The sequence below is a fragment of the Carassius carassius genome, chromosome 41 (genome assembly GCF_963082965.1).
Source record: "Carassius carassius chromosome 41, fCarCar2.1, whole genome shotgun sequence".
Classification (NCBI taxonomy): Eukaryota; Metazoa; Chordata; class Actinopteri; order Cypriniformes; family Cyprinidae; genus Carassius; species Carassius carassius.
Window position 1 is genome coordinate 19,127,285 of NC_081795.1, and position 20,159 is coordinate 19,147,443.

General features: G+C 36.0%; 1 protein-coding gene across 2 annotated transcripts in view; it reads right to left on the reverse strand.

The window, feature by feature from the left end:
• Positions 1–615: 615 nt before the first annotated feature.
• LOC132122925 (tumor necrosis factor receptor superfamily member 19-like) overlaps positions 616–20,159 on the reverse strand; it is a 29,422-nt gene continuing 9,878 nt past the window's right edge. The window contains exons 4-10 of one of the 2 annotated variants that reach the window (XR_009426451.1): positions 19,268–19,353; positions 6,085–6,246; positions 5,053–5,160; positions 4,836–4,893; positions 3,274–3,480; positions 728–840; positions 616–647 (exon numbers count right to left, since the gene is read on the reverse strand). Coding sequence is in view for 1 of the 2 variants with exons in the window: in XM_059533435.1 (XP_059389418.1) it covers positions 3,276–3,480; positions 4,836–4,893; positions 5,053–5,160; positions 6,085–6,246; positions 19,268–19,353 (619 nt within the window). In the remaining variant the exon portion in view is untranslated. Of the gene's footprint in view, positions 648–676; positions 841–3,273; positions 3,481–4,835; positions 4,894–5,052; positions 5,161–6,084; positions 6,247–19,267; positions 19,354–20,159 lie in introns of those variants that run through there. The other variant, XM_059533435.1, reaches the window with a different exon arrangement.

A 20,159-nucleotide genomic window follows, 5' to 3' on the forward strand; every position in this document is an offset into this window, starting at 1 on the left:
CACTGGTATCATTCCTTTCGTTTATTTAACATTATTACCAAAAATTTATATTTTTACTGAATTTGCAAGGGGAAATGTTTGTGAGTGCAGGCTATAAATGTATATATAATTCATTTAATAATTCTAAAAAATTATATATCTGTGTGCGTGAGAGAGATAAAAAAGTGGTTTAATATTGTTAGTAAACATATTTTTTTGGTCCTCAAAAAAGGAGTGATGTTAATTTACTCCTAGTGTATATATAAAAATACAGTGCTTTGTATATTAAAGTTTGTATCATTTTTAGATCATTTGTGCATGACATTTTCATTCAATACTCCAGCAAAGCTTATCAAGTTTTATTTACAAATCTGATGAGCAGCAAAATTCATAACTTTTGTATGAATTCGCAATGCATCATTACGAAAAACAAGAGTGAAGACACAAGATGGGCATCTACAGTATATTATAAAAATATTGTCCTTCTATTTACTATAATACAATATCTACAGTTCAGCACACACACACATACACACACACACAGGCTGATCAATGGAACTGCAATGTAAAGGGCAATTCAAACCAATTCAGGTCGACTGCAACGAACACCTGCAGCTGAACCTTAACTTCATCCACCTCAACAGGTAGACAGAACTAAACATCTACTGCTTTCTTTACTAAAGACAGCAAGTCTTTAGGCCACTGTTGGCGAGTGTCACACACGACTGGAGAATGAGGAGCAAAACACACGTTTTCAGTGTGTGTGGCCTGATGTAATCTGAGGTGGGATCTTCCTTTGCTCTTTCTACATCCAGAGTGGCTCCCGGAGATCTGCAACAGGTGAGATAAGAGCAAGTCATCCTGAAACGAGACAAAAAGAGCGCAAGAACAAACTCGTTAACTACTGGCACTGAATCAGTCAAAGTCAATTAAATCGGGTCTCGTGGCGTCTTTTAATTTATTATCCTCTTAAAGGGATAGATCACCCTTTTTATACAATGGGAAAGAATGGGAATTGGGACACTCAAGCACCACAAAATCAAGAATTTGTTTCTATGACTTACATATTCATTCCCTTGTTTAAAGTTCACCCAAACCTGTATAAATATCTTTCTTTCATGGAGCACAAAAGATATTTTGGTGAATGTTGGTAACCAGACAGTTGCTGGTAGCTATTCACGATGGTATTCCCGTTGTATGGACCAGAAATACACCGGAAGTCGATGGGAACCAAATCATCCTTCAAGATGTGTGGTCTTTTGTGCTCAGCAGAAGAAAGTTTGTTCCTTTCCTGATTTTAAAATGTGAGTATAAGTCGCATCAGTCCAAAAATACGTCATGACGAGGAAAAAAAAACATATATAAGTCGCACTGGACTATAAGACGCATTTATTTAGAACCAAGCACCAAGAGAAAACATTACCGTCTCCAGCTGCGAGAGGGCGCTCTATGTTTTCAGTGTAGACTACAGGAGCATTGAGCAGCATAGAGAGCTCTCTCGCGGCTGGAGAAGGTAATGTTTTCTCTTGGTTCATTTCTCTCGGTTCATGTCAAATTAATTTTGATGAATAAGTCGCACCTGACTATAAGTCGCAGGACCACCAAACTATGAAAAAAAGTGCGACTTATAGTCCGGAAAATACGGTATATTAACAATTATAGTAATAATAGTGCAATGTGACCATAAACTAACAGTAGTAAAGTTAATTAAACTAATAAAACATTGTAACGGATGAAAAAGTCAAGTTCAATTCAATTCATGCATTTAGCATACGCTTTTATCCAAAGTGACTTACAGTGCTTTCAGGCTAACACGTGTTCCCTGGGAATCAAACCCACAACCTTGCGCTGCTAACGCAATGCTCTACCACTAAGCCACAAGAACAGAAGTTGAAACAAATTCTTAATTGTGAATACTTTTCCTCCATGCCATGTACGTCTGAACTGCTTTTATGTTTATTTATTTGTCATTTTCAAGCTTTCCCCAGTTATTTTCATTATACAGTCAAGATTTTTTTGTTTGTTTGTTTGTTTTTAAATACTACTGTCAGCTATCTTTCTGGTTTATTATCCCACAAATCAAGGTTAAATACAGAAATCTACATCACCATATCATCGAAGGGTATCAGAGTAAGACTTCACTTGTGTTTCCCTCCAGCTCGTTGTGTGATATTGTCTGACAAAGGGCCCTTTTATGTGTTTCAAGGAAACTGAATAATTTGTTCCTTTGTTTTTTCACCGTAAGGCTTTTGTTTCCTGTGATCTTGATGGCATCGACAGTTGCTCATTTGCTTTGGCTCTCATAAACGAGCACAGAAGTGCAGTGTTTCATCATCTCAGCTTCAGTTCAGCTCATGGCTTGATTCTCTTCTGAAATTATGAGTATGTTAACAGTTCAGTTTATAAAGCGTAATAATGATAATCCCTCAATTGGAGAATTCCCTTGATTTTTTGTTTTGTTTTTAACACCACGATAAGGTTAAACTTGTTAACATTTGTTAATTTATTAAGCTTCATGAACTAACAGTGAACAATACTTTCACAACATTTAGCTATACATCTTGTTTAATGTGAAGAGTTAAGTTTGGATTTATTCAGATTTAAAATAACTTTTTTCTATTGTAATATAATTTATTATATAATTTATTCCTGTAATCCAAAGCCGATTTTCAGCCTCATTACTTCAGTCTTCAGTGTCACATGATCCTTCAGAAATCATTCATATTATGCTGATTTAGTGCTCAAAAAAACATGTATATCAATGTTAAAAACAGTTATGCCATTCAATGTTTTTGTGGAAATATATATATATATTTTTTTACAATTCAAGTTTTTGAAAAGAATGTTTAAAATAACATTTTGTAACATAAATCCCTTTACTGTCACATTTGATCAATTTAATGCATCCTTGCTGAATAAAATCAATCTTACATTTTATTTTTATTTTAAGAATTACGATTAATAAAATTATTAATCTTAATTCTTAAATAAAAATCGTACCAAAAACGTTGTCATTTATAATACATTGCATGGCTATTGACAAGTAAGATCGATAGCATTTTGTGTACTGCTAATTAAGTTAGTAAATTGATTTGATGCACAACTACATTTCCCATCATTTTCTGTTTCAGGATGAAAATATTATATGAATTGTATATTTTATCCAAAAACCATCATTATTTGAACTTCTAATCTCTTCTACATGAAGTTCCCAGGAGGAGTTTGTCCCTGTAGTGAGTTTTCCGTCACTCGCTTTGGCGGGATAAGTTGTGTTTGACCTGTAGCTTCACTCACCTTCAGTCGCAGACAGCTGTGGCTGTAGGAGCCGAGTGTTTGACTGGGCTCAGACCTGAGCTCTGCGGGGCTCCTTCCTCATCCTCATCACACGAGGAGCCGCTCTGGGGGGCGTCTAAGATCGCGCCGCTCTGAACGAGAGGCCAGGCCTCATCAGGTGCACATCCCACATCTGCCTGGCTGCTTCCCAGTGACAGATTCACCAAACTGGAAAGAATGTGCAAAAATATGATATCAAAAAATAAGAATGTGTCCTTTTATTTTTCCAATTTACACAATACCCACATTAATTGATTTAAATAATGATACCACTCTGAATAAAATCAATCAATCACAAGCAAGCCAAGCAGAACAGAGAAAATGTAACATAAGCCAACTACCATGTTACTTTCTAAAAAAAAAAGAAAATACTTTTTAATTAAATTAAAAATGATACCTACTGTTTTTTTTTTAATATTTTTTAAATATTTAAAATGAATGTTTTATTCAACAGGGATACATTTAAAGAGATACATTGAGTGCAACAGTGACAGTAAAACATATGTTACAAAAAATATATATTTCAAATAAAATGATCAAAAAAATATGAAACCTTTTTCAACATTGATAATAATCATAAATGTTTATTGAGCAGCAAACCAGCATATTCTAATGATTTCTGTAGAATCGTGTGACACTTAAGACTGGAGTAATGATGCTGAAAATTCTAAATCTTTTAAAAAAAAAGACTGTTTTACTGTACTTTTGATTTAATACGCACATCTTTGGTAAGTGACTTATTTTTAAAAAAATGTTTTTTTTTTTTAAACGTACTAATATTTTGAACGGTAGAGCATATAAAAAGTCAACTGAATTTTGTCAGCAATTGTAAATTAATTGTAAATTAGATCTGACAGACTAAGGTTACCTTTGCACAACAACAATGTAGTTGAAAACGGAAAAGTTTTTCCCTTGCGTTTTTTAAAAGTTTTACGTATACACGACAACAGTTTCAAAATGTTTTGCACTTACACATATCCGCAAAAATGGCTAAAAACGCCGTATTACGTATGTAACTGGCGCTGTCACCTAGTTAGTAAACAGTACCTGTAGGGAAATGAAGATTATATGTTGTATAAGATGCGTCTCTGCTGTTGGTTGTAATATTGGTGAAGTAAATCCACACTTTGCTGAAGAAGCGTTAGCAAACTCTTGAGCAGCAACAACAGTACCATGTACTCCGCCATTGTTGTGTATGTTTGTTTGCACTTGCCTTTAAAATCAACACGTACTGTGCATGTCTACATGCCTAACATGTACTACGCACGCGCATGATGTCACCGTTTTCAAAGATTCATGTTTTGGGTGTTTACACGGAAACCACAACGGTGCATTTTTCGAAAACTTGCACTTTGAAACCCGTTTTCAAAAATATGCATTTTCAGCCCCAAAACGCCTTTGTCGTGTAAACAAACAGGCAAAATGCATAAAAACGTTCCCGTTTTTGGCTGAAAATGCTGTCGTGTAAAATCAGATCCAAACCTGATCCTTTAACTTCATTTAAATGTGAACGAAGGACCCACCCTTCATTGAGACTGCTGTGAGAGTGAAAGGGACGGCTCTGGATCAGGTGCACAGGACCTGGAAAACAAAGCACACATCAATCTAATGCCATGACGATCATCATTCCTGTGACACTCCAGAACTGTGTGTGATTTAGATAATTACTGGCTAATTGACGTGTTTGGACTCGTCCAAGAGAACACACAGTAAGACTTCTGAAAGGTGTGATGAACTCACCGCAGGCCTGTCCTGATCCGGGACGACACTGACAACAAGGCCGCTGGGAAAACTCCAGACAAGACAACTCGGACCCCACATAAGGAGCCTCGTGGGACCTCGGTGAAACTGAGACAATGACACACGAAACAACAGGAAACAACTGTTATGCCCTAAATCATAAAATTCTAGTAATGCATGACCTAGCAGCAACAGTAGCATAATAAAAGAAAACGGTATAATAAATTATTTATATAAATATTATATTTTACAAATGTTTAGATTTTTATTCAGCAAGGATATAATAAATTGATCATATATGACCGTACAACCTTTACATTGTTTCAAAACATTTCAAACAAATGCTCTGTTTTTTTATTTTTTTATTTTTTTTTTTTTTTGCATAACAGGAATGCTTTTTTTAGATATTGTAGCATTTTCACAACATTTCAGAACATATCAAATAAATGCAACCTTTATGAGTATGCAACTTCTTTTAAAAACATTGAACTCAAACGTGTAAGTGTAATTATCAATATTAATAATCTAAACTATCCACCAAGAAATACAGTTTATTTTCTGTAGGCTGCTTTAAACAAATTTTATCGTTGGAAATTAAGTCAGATCTGTCAGTATCATTATAAGTTGATGGCAAAATTGTGAAAAAATGTAAAATTTTACCATTTACTACAGTTTACACTAATATTTAAAAACAGTTGTGCCACTGCCATCAAATAAATGCATAAGCAAAATGATAGAAAGACTCTTATGCTTTCTTTAACTGTTTAAAGAAGCTCCCACATGAATTATGATTTTACACATATACAAAGAATTGTAGTAATTATGGATGTATGTAACTACAAAATGATTAGTACCATGGTACTGTAAATATTTATAAGGCGTTATTAGATATACTTTAATAGCACAAATATAGATCATTCAATAGCACAAATTATACATTTATACAATTATTCAATAAGATTTATAATCATAAACCATGTTGTTTAAACTATAAAACTGATAAGTAATCGGGAGAAAGCAGATGTGACTCACCTGGTTTCTTCTCCAGCAGTTGTCTCTTACAGTAGATGACGCACAGGATGAAGAGGGCGAGCAGGACGGTGGCCAGCGCGCTGCAGATGACCGCAGCTAGAGCCATGTCTCTGGGGCTGGTCACCGCAGGCTGGACAGGTACAAAATCTACTCGCCCCATACCTGACAGATACACAGCAGAGAGGAAGTGATGTCACTAAGAGGCTCCAGTTCAGGTTTTACTCCATTACTCACTCTAATAGAGTAAGAGTTTCTTCCTTCTGTGCAACACAAAAGGAGATTTCAGACAGAATGTGTGAAATGTGCTTTTACATACAAAAACAAATAGTGACCAGGACCTGTCAAGCTGCAAAAAAAGATCAAAAAGTGTTGTGAACACCTATTATAAACAATAACAATCGCGTGGTTTGATGACGCTAAGAAGGAGCGTGGAATGATGGGATTTGTTGTCTTTTTACCCAACCGCTGACGGCCATCAATCAGACGGAAAGATAAATCATGGATTTAACGCGAGTTCAACGATTTGTGTGAGTAGATTACATACAAAGTCAATGCAAAGACGCGATCAGACTATGGATCAAACACGTCCTCGCGCGGGTCTAGAGACGCGATGCCCCGCGTTTGGCGTGTATGGCCCATAATACTAATCTTGTTGATCATTTTAATAGCAATCGTTTTCTGAAAAGATACGAATCAAAACAACTCACCTGTCGAGTAAAACACAAGCGAGATCGGCATCTCTTTCTAGTTACTTCCGCATTTGTCCATGACACTGTTGTCATGTGGTTTCTACATCAGTAAAGGCGGTAACAAAGGGTAACTAACGTAATTGACAGGCGACTGCACTGCCCCGTGTCACTGTTTAGAATGGGAATTTTCTCATGATTTACAAGTAGTTGTTAGTAATCAGCTGGACAAAATATATAACACTAACCTAGTGGTTTTTGGATATTTTACTGCAAATATCGAACCTTTAAGTTCTTATTGTAGAAAAATCTTAAAAAGGGCAATTATCGTTAACCAAAACAAGCTATTTTTGTTCAGTAAATCAAATAATTTTTTTTTTACAAAAATTAGAAATTATGACTTGTCAAATTGAAGTACTAAATTTACTAAAATAACTGGAATACAAATAGCAATATGCAAACAAAAAACTAATAAAAATGACAAAAGCATGTAACAAAATTGCAAAAAAAAAATGTAACTGAATTAAACTGAAAATATAAAAAATAGATGTTAATTCAAAAATTAATAAAAACTATTATATTAAATAATAAATAATAAATAGTTTGTTTCGGTGGGTTGAAACAGCTTGCAAGCGCAAAACTAAAGATTAAAAACAGTAAAGATATCAGAAATAAGAAACAGTAAACCTTTGGCAACTGTTTAATTCACCAAAATATCCCTCAAAATTTTCCTATAGATTTTTATCATAGTGTCAGTGCTTTAAGTGGCCCAAAAGAGGTGCCGGTACTCTATTATAGCCTATATATATTTATAGTTTTTTTTTTTTTGATGACTCCCCTCATCCCCTCATCCCCTGAGGTAACAAACAACTATATTGAAGGGGTATTATATACAGCAGTCAACAGACGACCTTATAAAAAATAATAAATCCTTTTATTAGTTTGTGGATTTGCTTGAGCTAGAAAGAGCTACTGAACATAAATAAAATGTGCAAAAGCATTTTGAAAAAATACCCTTAGAATAGGGTGACCAGATGAGATTGGCTTAAATTCGGGACGGGGGTGGGGGGGGTCTGGGGGGGTAAGGGGGGTGTCTGCGGTCTTGGGTGACGGGATGGGGGGCTTATGATATTAGACTTCGTAGCCTATAATAAAAGATAATGAATTTCAAACCTTAACTAAACACATTTTTATTCAAAGATCAACCGTCTTTCATTACACTTTAGTCTGCCACATGATACAACAACATTAAATTCATGAACTCAAATGTCATTGTAAAAAGAAAAAAAAAACAATGACTGTTGTAACAGCGCGTACATCAGACCTTTCTGTAACGCTAACGCTAATGAGCTTAAATGTATTTTTTGTATACAGTGCTGCGAACTGTCCATCACTCCTGTACGCGTGCATCGCTGTCCTCCTCGCAGCTGCAGCAACTTGTGCTCTCTTCATCAAGCTTTAAAACAAAAAGGGGACAAAAAGGTCGTATGGTCTTTGTGCATATAGATTAATTAGATAAATGAATATCTAAATTCGTGCCTAGCCGCCTGTGTGTGTGTGTGTGTGTGTGTGTGTGTGTGTGTGTCAAATATCCTCTCGCTGCGGTTGCGGCTGGGAATCTGCTCCAAAGAAAACATGGTTTAAATAGCAGAAAACTCCTGAAGGTGAAGGGCACATTCCCGGCCTGCCGACACTTTTTCACCCCTTCACCCCGGGCCAGTCGGGCCTCCACTTGCCAGTCTAGCAAGCCCATTATTAAGAGGCCGATCAAGGCCGAGGGCGGTCACTACTATATGTTTGAAGTCGGATTGGGAATGTGTAATCAGCCTGAGAAAACAGCTGCCATAGTCTGAAGGCACCACAGGAACTCTGATGTCACCGTCTACAGAGCCTTCCCTACCCTGAAGACAACAGCCATCTGAGAAAAGTGAGGGACTATCAAGTGACTGATCTAGCCTGAAGAAGGGGTTTTACAGTCCGTGTTCTTCTGACACCCACTATTAAGTCATTGAGATAATTAGGGTTATCATGTTATCTGGTGTGTATATCAATGTATCCATCACTTAGGACTGGAAAAACTGTTGCGTTGCAAGCTGTAAAGTGTGTACGTTCACATAAATGGTTCTTTCGATAGTAACAGTTGATCACTTCACTACCTGGTTCACTCAGGAACCACTGTTTTGAACTTAAAAACTCATTTTCTCCATAGGGAAACTGATTTTGAATGATATCTCACAGAGGTGAGGTTGTTAATCAATGAATGGTATATGCTTTTGTTGAAGCATGTTTAATAGTGAGATTGCTGGTGAAAAACTACATTGCCCATGATTCTGCAAAGAAATCTCCACCAATTAGAAAGCAAATCCTAAAATAACTCTTTAGTGGCCACCCACTTTCATGGACTGTGAATGACGAGTCCCTACTCTCTCAAAATACAAAAATACGTTTATGTAATTTACAATGCTTCATGTGACAGTAGTTATCGAAACTGTTAAGTACATAATGTATAGTCTCTGACGCACCTTTTTTGCCATTTTGAAATAACACAACATTCAAAAACACAAACTACACATCTTTTGGGTAAAACACTCTTAAAACAGAAAAGGTGCTCAAAGGTTTTTGGACCCCTCTAAAACTAGCCCAGCTTGGATAGACTAGCAACTTCAAGGCATCTCACTGGAATTGCAGTGACGAGTTTTTCACACTTAGAAGACTTCTTCTTCAAAAAAAGCATACATCTAATTTAATGCAAAAGAGTTTTGCATTGTTTTTCTTTTCAATACCAGCAATATGAAAGGCCACCCATCTCAGCAGTTTCATCAGATTTTTAGGTTATGCAGCGTTGTGTTGATCTAATTTGAACCATATTTCAATCGTAGCTACTGATATTTGATTTAGATTAATTCTAAGACCAAAGATTTTTTTTCTTTATCACCTGAAAGACACTGTATAGTTAAACCCCAGTTGGCGAATTCTAGATCTTTCCATGGAGATGTGTAGTTGGGGTTACACCAGCATACGCAAAGTCTAGTTTGCGCAACATAAAATATTCCAGTAGATTTGACAGGACTAATCCTTATTTGTCCTTTGCCAGCTGTAAAGTCATATTTCTTATTCAAAGTTCCCAGAAAATCCCAGATAAATCAAAAAACCATCCTGTCCCAACCCTGAATTTAATCTTAATCATTAGCCGCTTTTCCACTGTCGGGCAAGTGCGAGCCAGGGCTTAAAACGGGCCAGGCGGAGCTAATAATATAAAATAGCGATGCGTTTCCACAGTCAGGGCCAGAAGCTCCGCTGCGCTTCACTAAAACACGTCCTCTCCACGCCTCTCAGGAACAACGTCATGTGAGTGTTGAGCTCAGCTTATTTTAAAAATCTTTAATGCTGGTGTTATAGCTGTATTTTTTAACTGATCTGCAGCGCTGACGCTCTCCAGACGCGGAGAAACTCTGCCTTTGTTCATAACCACTCCTCTAGCCCCAGCTCAAGCACCGGAAGTGACAGTGGAAACGCGACTGGCCCTGGCCCTATTTGTACTGTGCTCATGATGCATATTTCGTCATCAGCATAGTATGCACATATTATACGCTCACAGCCCAGTTTTTCTAACCACGCATATGTGAGTTAAGAGATACTCGCAACTGTAGTTAAAAAGAGATTTTGATCACTCATAACTTCTGAAGAGAAATAGTGCAGACTCTGAAAAAACTTTTGTGTGCACATATGTTGGATGTATTTGGATTAGTTGGATGTATAAATGTGTATATGTATTTGGCTGTATGTTTATGCGTTCACATCAAAATCAATGGGATCTTTTTACCAATTTCTTGTCTGCCAGGAAAATTATTTGCTTAGAAGAGTAATAGCTTAATACTCAGCATCAATCCACATGTTTTGAGGTATTATTCAGGACGATTCGCTTGCCAAAGTGTAGTACTTAGGGCTAGGGGATTTGTACAGAGCGTATAAAGGGACATGGTTATATAAAAAAAATTGAAATGGGAGAAAACATTACATTTCAATGCTTTGCATTCTCTTGGAAAATGTTAGCACACAAAACCTTTGTGATGAAAAGTTTCATGATGGAACACAATAGTTTTGCCAAAGAATGCAAATGTTTTGCAAGTGAAGAAAATGAAATAATTGTGTGAAAAGTGCTGATATATAGCCTGGTAATACCAAACTCCACTACTTCACTTTGCTTCGTAGACAGTCTGGAAGTGCATAATTTTAATTTTATGCATAATAATAAATTTAATTACTTTCTAAGGGAGGCGTTGGGTGTTGTTGGGGGGACTTGTCTGAAGTTTAAAATCATTGGTACAGTATAAGCCAAACCCATAAGCCAATCACAACGATTGGTTATGATGTGTGTTATGTGCCTGCTCAGCTGCCTTGAACTTCTGCTGTAAACACAGGTATGCTCCGAAAACAAAACCAATCGAGCACAATCTGATCTGATCCTATGATCCTCAATGAGAGCAACCAAGGGGGACACAATCACAATTACCATCTTGCTGGACTTTGGCCTCCGCAAAACCTGTCGGGAGTAGGGCCACAACATCACCTCCATTCAAAATGTGAAACAAACACTCTTCTTGTTTGGGCTTGAGTTGGCAAATGCTGGCTTACGCTTAGCTTAGTGTCTACGTCACGGCTCTCAGCCCGCCCCTCTGTTCGTTGATTGGACGGCTGGTGCGGAGCCGGAGGAAATCTGGGAGCTGGTTTGCTATCTCAGACTGAGTACAGAAGCGAACTGAAATTAAGCGGAAGTTCGAAGTCTGAATTAGTCAGGCTAGCTGAAATATAATTTTTACTCCAATTTCATAATTTTATTCATTGCAATGTCCCCTAAGGGCAGGGATCCTCAAATCTGGCCCACAAGATCCCCTTCCCTGCACTTTCCTAGAAATGACCTCGTCAGCCCTGAATGTCAGCGGAGACCAGGACAACTAGATGAACCCCAGAGATGGATCCCAAGTGAAGACCATGTCTCCTACATGGCCACCGGAACAAAACCAGAGGAAACAGATGATTCTTCTGCACAATCTGACTTTGCTGCAGCCTGAAATTGAACTACTGGTTTCGTCTGGTCAGAGGAGAACTGGCCCCCCAACTGAGCCTGGTTTCTCCCAAGATTTTTTTCTCCATTCTGTCACCGATGGAGTTTCGGTTCCTTGCCGCTGTTGCCTCTGGTTTGCTTAGTTGGGGACACTTAATTTCCAGCGATATCATTGACTTGATTGCACAGATACTATTTAAACTGAAATGAGCTGGATGATGACATCACTGAATTCAATGATGAACTGCCTTTAACTGAAAATTGAGTGTTTATTATTGTCATTTTGCATTATTGACACACTATTTTCCTGTTTAATACTGTAATGTTGCTTTGATACAATCTGTATTGTTAAAGGTGCTATGTAAATAAAGGTGACTTGATTTGACAGTTTGGTCAGGGTTGGAGGACATTTGAGGATTTGAGGAACCCTGCCTTAGGGGCTCTGTAGATTTGAAAGCCATGGAGCAATGGTTAGCATGCATTGTGTTTTGGTGCTCATATAAGTGAGTCCAACCTGCATCACGCCCTGAACCCATTTCCATTCTTTTTCTCAAATAATTTCCTGTTTTGAGATGATAAATTGCAAATGTGTATATGCAAGAAACCTGAAAGAGCCTGAGATACAATGTATGAATGATTAGCAGATTAACATAAAGTACCAGAATTCTTTGCATGTATTTCACAGAGTGGCACTTCTATCTACACTGTCTTGTCTCTGGCCCAGCTGTGTGCTGTCCTCCTTCCCTTCACCTCGCCCCAAAACCAAAGCGTTTTCCTCTTATCAGCTGCAGCAAACACAGACAAAGGGTGGCCCTTGAATTCACCTGCTGATACTATCACTGCTTTGAGATCCATGAGCCAAAAGCCTGTTCTCTTTGATATGTGTGCCTGTTGACTTTAGAGAATGCCACACTCAGACACATGGCCTTGAGCTCGAAAACAACTGTGGGGTGTGTAGCATAAAGAATTGTGCTGATCTAGATCCCGAGATTCCAAGCGGTTTGCTGATTAAACGCTCCATATAAGAGCAACTATTATTCACTTCATTAGCTGCCAAGGTTGGGGCTTTTATTCCGGCAGGGTAAATTTTAGCTCTGTTCTGAACTTCCTTGCTGTTTACAACATAGGCAGCATTAAAGCCGAAGTGACTGAACTGAAACGCTTTACATAAGCGTCAACTCTGCATGTCGCACCAAAGCGCTTCTCATGCAAAATGCACAGGACACTCGATTTACAGTTGAGTAGAATTTAAAGCAACATTGTGTAATTTTTGGCACTCTAGCGGTAAATGAACACAACTGCACGCATCCGGCGGAAGAACATTCTAACCGGAACTACTTCTCCAAGTTTATGTCTAGGTGATTCACGCAGGTATGTGTTACTCCGCAGCGGTGACGACCCGACCAGGCTACAATAGTCCAAAAATAAATCACTCATTAAAAATGTAACGTAGTGATTTGGGACAAAACAAAAGGTAGATGAATTTATGATGCTCTCACTCATTATATACATTCAGGAAATTTTGAATTTGAACACAGAAAAAGTTACACAGTGTTGCTTTAAAGTTAGCATGCTGGTATGCTACAGCACACTAGCCAAACAGCCAAACCATACACATATTAATTATTATTAATAATCCTCATGATACATTTTTATTGATTTATGGGCTATGATAATAATAGTGTATACTATTGTATAATATGCTTGTGTATATTTAATATTATTATTAATGTATTACTATTATTATTCACTTACAATTCGGCCTGTCACAATCATAAATTTTGTGTTTACAAATAATAGCATATAACCAGTGTTGGGGAGTAACTAGTTACATGTAACGGCGTTACGTAATTTAATTACAAAATTAATGTAACTGTAATTAGTTACAGTTACTAAGAAAAAATTAGTAATTAAATTACAGTTACTTATGAAGTTTTTAACGATTACAAAGGGGATTACATTTGAATATTTACACACATCCACATACAGATTTAACTGATTTCTTTCCCAAATTGCACTGACTATTCTGAGACATACCGCCCTAATAATTTCCGGGATGCGGAAATACAGTCTGGTTCGTAGAATCCAGTCATAAAAACGGAATGCCTAACACGGACGGAATATGCCACATTTTGGATGACTAAATCAAAAGTAGGTCAGTACGCTTGAATCAAAACATGACATGGACTAGTGTCTGTGAATATTAAGCCCCAAATATGCAATATATATCTCCTGCACGTTCTGCGTGTCTGTGGAAATCAGGCGCGGACAGGACACCGGGAGAACCGGGACAATTCCCGGTGGCCTGGCAGCCGATTTTGCCCGCTATTTTAATATCATTATTGTATAATTGCCTGCCGAATGTACTAAAGCGATCATTTGCGAATCCGCCGTTTGATAATTAAATCTCTAATAAATCAGGAAGTGTTAGTCATGACTCGCTCTCCGCGCCTCCGCCAAACGGTTTGGATCAGACTCAGAGTAATCAATTCGAGAGAGAGAGAGAGAGAGAGAGAGAGAGAGAGAGAGAGAGAGAGAGAGAGAGAGAGAGAGAGAGAGAGTGGACTTTAGAAGCGCACAGCTGGAGCAGAGAAGCAGAACTATACTGTTCAGGGTTTCAGGTCAGTTTCATCTGTAAAGATGCTTTTTTTTCTTTGTTTTTTTATTCAATTAATCAAGCAGCAGCACGTTGCTCATCAGTCATCACTCAAAATACTATATAAAGGACATCATTATTATCAGTTGTAATGTTACAGTAGTAATTTAGCTGAAAAACAATCCGATTTTTTTTATAGGTTTAGGGGGAGCTACGGACAGACAACAACACAACCCTTACGAAAATTAATGTTTTAATATATTTCTATAAATCCAGAGAAAATAGTTACTATTGTTTAACTGTGGTAACCAAAAATTTAAAATGATTTTACAAATTGAGTTATTTAAAAATAAATACAAATCCATTTGCAAAAAACAAAACAAAAAAAAAGGTTATTGTATATAGGCTAAAAAAAGCATGGTCAATTTTTGTAAGGAAAACATGACTTGTGTACAGTATTAGGATTTTTCTATAAAGATATTGTAGTATTGTAGAGTATTGTATTGTAAATTATAGTTTTGTTCAATCTTGAGTATTAATGTCATGAGAGAGATGGATAACAGGGCATAATAAAGAGACTGAAGAGAAAAATGGAAGTGAAGGTGCAGTTCAGGAGAGAACTTTTAATTATTTAGCATGTCCCCAAATTAAAGATTTAAACCTTTTTTATGTCAGGTCCATACAAAAAATAGTTTTGTCCATGAATATGTTTGTATGATTTTGAATTTTCCAGTCTGAATTTTTTACCAGTCCGCCCCTCCTGTAAATTAATGGCAAAGACATGGCTTCATTTACTACACATAGGCCTACTGAAGCTCGCAGTGTTTTCAACCCCTGCCGCCTCAATATAGGAGTACATGAGCACATAAACATAATTTCTAGAACTGTTCTGTGTCACTTCATTTGCATTTTACTTATTTTGAGAAAACTATCATCATATCATATACAAAGAGACAGCAGTTTAAAAAAAACACCAATGTTTCAGGAGTTTATTACACAGAATATGACACATGCTTATTAGATAACTGTATTTGAGTTGATGTATATGCTTTTATTCATTATTCTTTAATTTTCACAAATTTAGAAAAGTAATCAAAACGTACTCAAAAGTAATTAGTTACATTACTTTAATAAAGTAATTGAAAAAGTTACACTACTATTACATTTTAAACAGGGTAACTTGTAATCTGTAACCTATTACATTTCCAAAGTAACCTTCCCAACACTGCATATAACAATACTGTTCATGCCACCTACAGTATAAACCTAATACGTTATTATTTGTTTATTTTTGTAATCATATCAAATACAGTAATACAATTACTAATTTATAAATGCATAATATTTATGATATTTATTTTATGTATTATTTATAATATAATGTAAAATAAAGAATATATTTCTACTTTTTCAGATGGCAAAATGTGATTGGAAGTTCAACTGTGTAAACAAATACATTTTTGAAAATTAGAACAAATAACCATCCAGAGACAAATAATCAATAATTGTGACAGGCCTGCTCATAAAAATATTAATAATAATAATAATAATCAGTTTTATATAATAATGTACAATATACAGTATTTGTGTATATTTAACATGTATCACAGTATAATTATGCAGCATTTTATATAAACTACTTTTATGTTTATATTTACACTTATATGTTTATCTATTATTATTATTATATGCAATTTAAACAATTTGACAATACTTAATGATAATAATAATAGTCCAGTATAATAATCTAGTATTCTATATTTATACTTAATATACTTGTGTATAAAGCATGTATTAATAATTATAATATTATATTATATACTTTTTAGAGAAATATTATTACTAATGATTATTATTGTAAAAACCGGCCTAACTGGCAGATTTGACATTATTATTATTATTATTATTTTAAAAATTATTTACAGGTTTTACCAATAACTCAATGCAGGTTTTAAATCAGAGCTGGTTTCATGTGCACTATTATATGAATTCAATTGTTTGCTTTTAATCAGATGATTGTCTTTTTTTTACCCCAGACTAATCAAAAAATCACTAATTATGATCTATGGGCTGATCCAATGTGATGTAATCCCCTTCAGGTCAAATACCAAAGCACTCATTTGCTTTCATACTCTTGCGGTTCAAACTTTCTTCAATATGTAACAGAGATACACTACATAAAAGATCTTCCCACGACTGAAGAGTACCACAATGAAAAATACATCCAAGTTCAACAAGTTCAAGTCCCTTTTCATGCTGGGGGCTGCTTCTAAATTCAGTAGCTTTGGGCTTGTATCCGAGTTAAAGTGAAAACAAAGGTGTTTGCAAAAGAAAAAATGCCAGCTTATATTACTCTCACCCATTAGCGACCCAGCAGCCGCCCGGCTCTCGTGTGACCCCTTCACAAACTGGCTTCACATCAGTTCAGATGCTTAGAAGGGACAGCTGTGTGGGGCTTTGCCAAATATTTAGAGCTATCCCATGACAAGAAAGGCAGCAGATGAAACACATTAAAGCAGCTAGAGGAACCCACTAAATGCTGTTTTCCTCCTTTCGCTCTCAGGATGGGCCAAAGAGACCAGAGTGTTTCTGGATTTATGGTCCTCTCTAAAGACAGACTTCCTGCATGTTCGCCCCGGGCCGACGTAGGGGCCATTAAAACCATCAGGCCTTTGAGTTTTCACCACTCTCTGTCAGATAATCCCGGAGGAGATGAAAGTTCGGGAGTCTTTCCAGCCGTTTGCACACACAATGGGTCAGAGCAGCTTTGAGCACTTACACCAGTGCTGGTCCTGAAGTAAATTCTCATCTTAGTGCATCACAAACAAAACAAAACCTTCTTCCCCCAGTCCAAAAAGAACATGTATTTAAACTTGGCTGCAAAATTTCTCATTCTGATATCTGCAACTTTTTCTTTTACTTTCCTAACAAATGACAACCAACAATTACACGTCAACTATTTGGCATTCAGACACTTGTTGCGTGCTAAAATGCACTATAATTCCCAATAGCAAACTCACAATTTTATAATGTTATTATTAATTATTTGATCTTTTAACAACAGTTATTAAAAGAAATGTTTAACGTAGTAACCAAGAAATCCTTTTATCTTCTGTATGAAGCCACAACTTATTTAAGTTTATTTTAATGTATTTTATTTGAAGTCTGTATTATTATATTTTATTGAATTTTATAATTTGTGGCCATTATTAAAAGAAAACCAGAGAAATCATTATATACATATATATGTGTGTGTGTGTGTGTGTGTGTGTGTGTTTGTGTATATATATATACACACACACGCATACATATAAATTTATGGTATACATTAAAATAACTACTAATTGTAATTGAGTTACTTTATTATTTATTTTACTTACTCTATGTAGTAACAAAGAAATTTCATTTTTAATTTTAAAATCTTTAATTCTTTTAAGGCTTTATTTATTTTATTTTTATTTTTATGGCAGTTAATAAAAGAAATACCCAGTGTGGTTACCAATAAATCATTTTAAATTTCATATAATTCCCTTTATTTTATTATATATATATATATATATATATAATTTAATTTTATTATTATTTAAAACTATATTGTTTTCAGATTATTACTTGTTGTAAAAAGTGTCCATTTGTTGTGTTGATATAAAGTGTCTCTTTTTTTTGCCATTTTTAATGTACATTTAAAATTAGTTGTTGTTGTTGTTGCAAAAACAACAACAACAACAATAAAAGTTCAAATGGACATTTTAAAAATGCTTAAAAAAGGACACTTTATTGCTAAAGAACATATTGGTGTCCTCTCCTCTAAAGACAAAAAGTAGGGCCTGATTAAATAATAATCCAGAGTTTTCACAGAGATTGAATTCTTCACATCCAGAAGTGGAGCTGACTTGTGTGACAGGACGTCTTCTCATGCATCTGGCGCAGGAGTGTTAGACCTGGCTCAAACTCTGCTCATCTCCACATGCAGCAGCTGCAAACCTCTGAAACAACTTCTGGAAGTCTCACTTAATTCTGAAGGTATAAGATCCCGAAAGACTCAGCGGCACTCAACGGTGGGTAAAAGAGCCCAATTGGAGAACAATGCGCTGCTTTGTGAAACGCTCCGTGTTTAACAAACCCAGTGTGTGTGTTTGCAGAAGAAAGCCATGCAGTCTCCAACAGTCACACAGAGAGATGTTTCATACCCATGCCTGTGTTCTAACTTGTAAAAAGAGCCATTTATTTGATTGTAAAACACTGCTGTATGAATCACCAAGACTGAGTGGGTCATCATCTCACAGAATATTATTAATGCAACTGTTTGTATGATGACCCCTTTTAAAGGATTACACTAAAAATATCTGTCATCAAGTACTTTATTATGTATGTTTCTGATCGTACGTTTCTCATTCTAAGTGAGAGAGAACTGAGGCTACAGACCTCCAATAAAATTGACAAAAAAACACTATAAAAATCATCATTCATTGATAATCTTGCCCTCCGCAATAGCTCGCACTCACATGTATTCGCAGCATTCAGTGACGACACATGAAATATAGAAAGTCAATGGCTGTTAATGATATGGAAAAAAGTGGCTAGGACATTCATCAAAATATTTTCTTTTATGTTCCATGGGTTAGAACGGTTGAGAGGGGAATTATTATAGTCATATTAAAAAAATGAAATAGTATCTCAGTGATACTGAAATAATAACGCATGCATTCACTAAACAAACCTTTTAAGGATATTATAAATGACGTTTACCAGGTTTACCAAATCAGCTATAACTGTGATCTGACTGAAATGAATCCACGATGCTTGCATTCAGCAGTAATGTATAAATGTGCTCACAGTTTGGTTCATATGCTGGCGGCGGATCTCCGCACGGGATACACTCCATGTCCTGGAATCCTCTCAACTTCGCCTTTCTGTAAAATCTGAAAGAATAAAAATGCATATTAATTAGTTTTTATATGCTTATTAATATTATAGATAATGCATCATTTAATTTTGGGGACGACAATCAGTTCAAAATGTAAATGAAATTAACTGCATCACATAACAATTAGTTATTTAAATAATACTGCATACCCGACCATTCAAAGTGGTTAGACAAAAAGTGGCTTTAGAAGTCAAACACAATTTAAAGTCTACAGCAATCCACTTTACAATCGAACTGCAGGGTGTTTACAAATGACACTTTATTGCCTGTGATATTTTCGATTTGTTGGTTTACGTACAAATCCATTTCATCTTGTTCAATTGAATTTCTCTGATAGCAGCAAATCCCTTTGAAAATGTACACATGGATCAGGGGCAAATCATTTTTCACAGCACTCATTAATGAAACAGCATTGACTGTAAAACTATGCTTTTTCAATGGGAGAAATATTCCAGTGTTAGTTACAATAACAGCCTTAAGAACATTTTTTTTTTCTAAAATGATGCAGATGAACTTTGAAGGTCATGTGAAGAGTTGCCTTCAGCATGTCGTACTGTGCCAAAGCACTTAATTATGGGTAATCAAAAGTTATTAAAAATCCTATCTGCTTCTGTGGGGAAACTAGTCACTCTTGCAGCGATAGCGTGTCTGGGCCTTGAGTTTATTTCCCTGACCTGGACTTTAAACGGAGAAGTCTTCAGCTTCACTTGTGGCTGGAGGGTGAACGTGCGTGTAACTCGTCAGTCAGGTTTAAAAAGCTTTCTTGCAGAGAGCCGAGCAAATAAAAGTTATTCGTTTGCC